At 28.9% G+C, this 6,633-nt stretch overlaps 1 protein-coding gene across 1 annotated transcript; it reads left to right on the plus strand.

Annotated features, from left to right (window-relative positions):
* Positions 1–684: 684 nt before the first annotated feature.
* Positions 685–5,689, plus strand: LOC145069238 (uncharacterized). Its single transcript, XM_079016182.1, has 19 exons — positions 685–959; positions 2,117–2,154; positions 2,232–2,254; positions 2,370–2,476; positions 2,559–2,610; positions 2,698–2,782; positions 3,110–3,200; positions 3,290–3,325; positions 3,424–3,491; positions 3,605–3,667; positions 3,870–3,925; positions 4,017–4,090; positions 4,188–4,280; positions 4,350–4,451; positions 4,576–4,656; positions 4,762–4,853; positions 4,956–4,971; positions 5,103–5,213; positions 5,304–5,689. Exons 1-19 carry the CDS (start codon positions 849–851, stop codon positions 5,409–5,411), a joined length of 1,407 nt encoding a protein of 468 aa, XP_078872308.1. The 5' UTR covers positions 685–848; the 3' UTR covers positions 5,412–5,689.
* The last annotated feature ends 944 nt before the right edge of the window (positions 5,690–6,633 follow it).

Below are 6,633 nucleotides of genomic sequence, written 5' to 3' on the forward strand. Positions count from 1 at the left end.
AAAGATAAAAATGAATTTTGTAGTTTGAAATTTAATTATGATATGTAAACTCAGATAATATTCTCTAATAAACATTTTGTTATCTAGACTTATACCCAATCATCTAATTCACCAATAAATACAACCTAAAAATCAAAAAATAGATCTACTCGTGGAATTTACAACACAAGAAAAAAAATACAAGTCTTTAATACATATATTAATTTTTTTTTACCAAAACCAAGTTTTGAATTATATTTTGGTTTGTAAAATAAATTCCAAGTTTCTGTTTTCTAGCAAAAACTATTCTTATATAGTTATTTACACAAAATGAGTTTGTAGTACAAATATTTTACCAATAGTGAGATATCTTACAATGTGTCAAATCAAACATTATAATTCTTATATGTTAAATGAAATATTTTGCTAAAATGTATAGTTAAAATTATTATTTCACCATTATTGTACAATTTATCCCTTTGATAAGTTTTGCTAGTAGCATTTACTTTTTCGTTAATGAATCATCTCATATACTCTTTTAATTAAACCATACATGTATTTGTTATGTTCACAAGACACACAACATTGAATTGTTGGGGCTAATAAGTGTCAGTTTTTAAAACAAAAAGGTGCATTTTGTAAATTGTGGATTAATTGGGGCTGTTTCCGTTATCGTTCATAATTACAAATTTCCATTTTTATTTTATTTTACTTGGCGCCAGGTATTGCTCCACCACTTTACCACAACTCCAAAATTCCTGCAACATTCTCTTATTCCCTCCAATAAACCCTATGATTCACCCTTTCTCTCCCTAAAATTCGAAGAGTTCGATTCTTTTGAGTAACTAAATCGGCGACTGTGACTGCGAATGGGAGCTTTTCGCAACGGAGGTAGCAACTACGCGTCGCCGTCGATGGAGGATCGACGGTTATGGAAGCACGTTCACGATAACGTCCACGGAAACATTTATCTCGATCCTGTATGACATCTTCGCTTTTTTTTTTCTCTGTTTTTCTAATCATTTCGGACATATGTTCATCCCTGTTGTTATTTGTGTTTATTTGAATTTTAGTGTAGCTGTTCTTATGATTTTATCGACTTTAAGCCTTAAGTTGCGGAATTTCTTCGTTTTTATTTCCAATTTGAAAGTTTACAATTGTCCGGCCGTTGCTTTGAGTTTATATATAGTAAATTTCGAAATGTAGCTGGGTTGTTTGTTTTGTTAGATTTGTTATTTCGAAGATATTCCGATCTATGTGTTTATTGATTAATCTTGTAGCGTTAGTGTAGCTCTATTTAGAATATTATCAACTTTTAACTGCTGAATTTGAAGTTATGTTCAAATTTAATAGCCGATTACAGTATTGTTTATCTTATTAATTTTGCTCTTTCAAAGATATTCCGATCTGTGTGTTTCTTAGTTAATGCTATAGTCTTAGTGTAGCTCTATTTAGGATATCATCAGCTTTTAACTGCTGAATTTCTGGTTAGGTTTGATATTACAGATGATTACCTTGGTGTTTATTCTATTTATTTTATAATTTTGGCGATATTCTGGTCTATGTGTTATATTAGTTGGTATTTGTAGCTTTAGTGTAGCTCTATTTTGGATATCCTCAGAATCATACATTTGCTTGTGATGTATTTAATTAAATATGTGAAAAGTAACTCTTTGAATCATGTTAGCTCTTTTTTAATCTAATTTTAAGGTTTTGACTTTGTTATTAAGCCACTTCACTTTTCGTATGTGATTTTTTAGTTATATTCACTCAAATGCAGTATTTATATTATTGTCTGTGCCTATCTGACCTTAAAGATTCATTGTATGTTGAAGAATCATAAACCAAATCCAATGATTTGATAAATTGCTTCTCTCAAATGAAGGAAATATAAATTTGTGAACCACTGAGAAGTTAAGAAACCCTTAATTTGATGTTAGTAGTTGATTTTCATAGTAAGTTGCTATTATGTGTACTGTAGCTGTTCATGAATCTTGATTGACACTCTTAGACATGTTGGTTGCTTTCATTGACTTATATTTAAGAGCATGAAACTAATTCAAGCTAAGTGCATTCTAAACATGATTTTGAGATGACATTTCAATCAAAATTTATAAACTGTTCCTTTGAATTGCAGCTCTCATTGAAATTTATTGACACCGAACAGTTCCAAAGGCAAGTTTTTCCATTCTGTAGATACTTTTACTTTCCTTTACATGAATATACTCCTCTAACTGTTCAACAATCTGCAGGCTTCGGGATTTAAAGCAACTTGGTAAACCCCTCAACTTAAAAACTGTCATTTTGAAGATGCTTTTAAAAATATACTATTTTTGGTTTCAATTCCTTGCTCATAATGCACAACTTTTTTTTTTAAATATCTTCAACAGGTTTTACAAACATGGTATATCCTGGAGCAGTACATTCTAGATTTGAGCATTCACTTGGTGTTTATTGGCTTGCTGGTAATGCTGTTGAAAGACTCAAGGCACACCAAGTAAGAAATAGAATCATATCTTCATTGCCTAACTGCTTTCAATCATTCTGTTAACACTTCAATTAACATTCTTTGAATGTAGGGCTTAGAGCTGGACATTGATCATTCAGATATACAGACTGTAAAACTGGCTGGTATAAGTTTATTATATAATCTTAATATCACTTTTCTTTTTTTGTTTTCTTCTGTTATCAATTTTCTTTAATCTTTTTCTTTTGTAGGATTATTGCATGATGTGGGTCATGGTCCATTCAGCCATTTGTTTGAGCGAGAGTTTCTTCCTCAGGTTATCCCTGGATGCAAATGGTAATTCTTACACTCTTTCTAGATACTTTTGAGGGTGCAAGGAATTCAATCTTGTTTTCCTTTTTTATTAAAAGACGCAAATGCCCTCATTATATAGTTTCTCAAAAAAAAAATAGTTATAGATGTTTACATTAGACAAAAAATATATATATTTAAAGACTAAAAGATATAAAAGCTACTTATGTTTTATTATTGAATTCCATTCCATTGTTGCCAAACAAACACGTAAAATATTATGATTCCTTTAACATATTCCATTCCCTTCAAAATCATTTTGAAAAAATTCCTTTATGGGTTTCACTATCACCTTGATTGGTTGTCTTTCAGGTCCCATGAGGAAATGTCTTTGAACTTAATAGACTACATGGTTGATGAGCACAACATTGATATAGATTCTGGACGCCTTAAGAAAGTCAAGGTCAACATTCTTTAATTATGTTCCAAGGGAAAAAAGTAAAACAAAAGTATCTTTGAACTTAATAGTTTGCGTGTTTTATTACTTTACAGGAGATGATAGTTGCTTCCGAAAATGCCCCTGTAAAGGTAAGTAATTGATAGCTCATTTTCATGTTGTCTCTATATAAGTAGACTATATCTGAATCTGATCCTCCTTTCTGAATTTATTGTTTTTACTTATGCAGACTTCAAAAGAGAAGCTTTTCTTATATGACATTGTTGCAAATGGTCGAAATGGTATAGATGTTGATAAGTACGTTTTTTTTTTCTATTTTCATGACCTCAAAATTCAATTTCTTGCTTACAATTTGGTGATTAAACATAATTCAGAAAATCAATTTGTATTTTATTTTTTCTGTTTTGCAGATTTGATTACATTGTTCGTGACTCTCGAGCTTGTGGTCTTGGGTGTAACTTTCAGTTTGAAAGGTAAAAAAACATTGGTTTATGGATTTTGAAAGAATCAGGTGGAATTGGAATTCAAGATTCCATTCCATGGTGGTGTCTTTGGTTACAGATGGATGGAATTCAATTATTTGATGGATGGAAATTCAATTCCATTCTTCCTTTTTCTATAAAAGACCAAAATACCCTCATTTATATTAAAAAATCATGGTTTGTAATATTTCAGGCTGTTGGATACTATGCAAGTCATAGACAATGAAATATGTTATCGAGCAAAGGAGTGTCAGTATTTCACTTCACTGAACTTTTTATTTATTAAAAATGTTTTCTTTTTTATTCCGTTTTTTTATTGATTCAAATAATTATTGATCAGATCTAACTGTCCACAAGCTATTCAACACTCGTGCTGATCTGCATCGCACAGTCTACACACATGCAAAAGTTAAGGTAATTTTCAATATAAAAATCCATAGATTTTTTTTAAAGAAAAAAGTAAGATTTTTTTTTTTTAATATTATATATATATATTTATTCATTTTTGTAGGCAGTAGAAATGATGTTTGTAGATGCTCTTGTAAAGGCTGATAGTTATCTTTGTGTTTCTTCATTCGTTGATGACCCATCTCAGTACTGGAAGGTAGTGCTTATTTAAAAAAATATAAAATTTTAATGGTTTTCTCACATATATTTTTTATGGTATCTACAGTTAGATGATTCAATATTGAAGACCATTGAAACTGATGATGCTGATGAGCTTAAGGAATCTAGAGATTTGATCCGAAGAATTCGGAGAAGGGACTTATACCAGGTTTATATTCAATGAACAGTTAAATTTTATTAAAAAAAAAAATTTTCATAAAGTTTTTGGAAAATTCTGATTCTATACACCTTTCTGAAAATGATTTATTGATTTGATATTTATTTTTTGGCAGTTCTGCAATGAGTTTACTGTTCCTAAGGATAAGCTGCACCATTTCAAATATGTCACACCACAAGATATCATATGTTCACAGGTTCTTTAACCTTTTTTCTCTCAAAATTTTAGTTAAAAGTAGTGTTTTGATTATGGAATGTAATCACTCATTACATTACTACCTTGTTTTTTACTTGTTATTCAGAAATCTGGTGGAGTTACTCTAAGAGAAGAAGATATAGCAGTGAGCAATGTCAAAATTGATTTCACACGAGGAACAAACAATCCACTTGAAAGGTATATAATTGCAAAAATTCTTTATTTAGTGTTTATCACCACTTATTTCCATTTTCTAACTTTATTTTCTCTCCTTTTGTTTTTTTTTGTTTTTCAATCCAGCATCAACTTCTTTGAGGTACACATTTTTCCTCAACTATTAATTCCACTTCTTTTAAGACTATAAAACATAGTGGACTAATTTTTCTCATTTCATATAGTACATTTCTTTTATGGATTAATAAAATGAAGCTGATTCTGTTTCTACAGGATTACAACAGTAAAAATAAATTCACTATTTCCAAAGACCAAATAAGTCACTTGCTGCCAGAATATAATCAGGATTTCCTAGTCAGAGTGTACTCCAAAAAGCCCGAATTGGTACACATAATTCTCCATAAATAAAATTCTTTTTTTTTTTAAAAAAAAATAAATATTTGAAATGTTTCTCCATGGTGGGATTTTTTTTAGGTGGAAGTGGTTTCGGAAGCATTTGAGAATTTTCAGTTAAAAATGTATGGGATGAAAGCGCAAGTACATGGTACGCCTGAAAGGAAGAGGTGCAGGGTGTTGTTGTGATGGGTTTTGATTCTCAAGTAGAAGGTGAATACGTACAGAATACATATATACGTGTGCTTTCTTTCTTGCTTTTAACATAGTTACAAAGTAAAAACACATGGACATTATTAGTGAAGGATGATTGTATGTTGGATTTACTACATTAAAAGTTTATTTCATATAGAAGGTTATGGATTGTGGTATTGGAAACAGAGTCCATGGTTACTTTTTTAGCTTTTCATGTTAGACATTCAGACATGTTGGGTAACATGATTCTTAGAAATTAGTTCAAATAATAATTGGTAATATATATATATATATATATATATATATATATATATATATATATATATATATATATATATATATATATATATATATATATATACTTGTCATTCTTATTCATTTTGCTACATTTTATTTTATGGTTATTTTAAATTAATTTTTATTCTATGTCATTTTATGATTTTTCAATTTTATTAAATTTCATATAATATTTATAAATGTAATAATAAATGCATATCAATTTTATTAATGGACTTTCTCCCTAATTTTAAAATTACTAATTAAAGTCTCATTAGTTTTTTTTATTATTTAAATTATTTGTTTAAATTTAAAAGAGAAAAAACATTTTAATTTTAATAATTTAATATTTTTTTTTCACTTTTCTTATAAATTACAACCTCTCAAATATTTAGAATTCCATATTTAATTATTCTTTAAAATAAACTCATGTATTTACATGGATCTCATACCTAGTTAAGTAATAATCTATAACTTAGAAGAAAGACAATCCAAATTCATCTTTTAATTGTGTCATGTCATTCTCTCCAACTATTTCATATATCAGTCAATAATAACAAAGATTTTAAAAAGCTTGTCATGACGCGTCATGGCTCCAAGACTTGTACCTACCGCCAAGTTTTACCAAAACGTCTTCTTAACTCATATATGTGTGCAAAAAAATAAACAATATTTGAAAATACATATAAAAATATTAATTACATATAAAATTGTCGCCTTAAGTCATATCTTACAAACGATGTAACTCGTCAAGGCTCGGAAAAGCTTGAAATTTGACATAGCCGTCAAGTCACGTCTTATATATTTAGAACCTTGATAATTGGTTCTAAACTCAACCCCTCTAATAAAGTTGTAATTAATATATCATTTAACATTTTCATATTCAAATTTATAGTTATTCACTAAAATGCAAAGATAACGTATATCCAAGTGTTCTAAA

The sequence above is a fragment of the Lactuca serriola genome, chromosome 8, assembly GCF_051521515.1.
Source record: "Lactuca serriola cultivar US96UC23 chromosome 8, Lser_US96UC23_V15, whole genome shotgun sequence".
Lineage (NCBI taxonomy): Eukaryota > Viridiplantae > Streptophyta > Magnoliopsida > Asterales > Asteraceae > Lactuca > Lactuca serriola.

Bases quoted from the DNA above. Each gene is read 5' to 3' on its own strand.
- LOC145069238 (XM_079016182.1), top strand. From the start codon at position 849: ATGGGAGCTTTTCGCAACGGAGGTAGCAACTACGCGTCGCCGTCGATG. The intron at 4,452-4,575 runs GTTTATATTCAA...ATTTTTTGGCAG, and splicing joins GGAGAAGGGACTTATACCAG to TTCTGCAATGAGTTTACTGT. The intron at 5,214-5,303 runs GTACACATAATT...GATTTTTTTTAG, and splicing joins ACTCCAAAAAGCCCGAATTG to GTGGAAGTGGTTTCGGAAGC.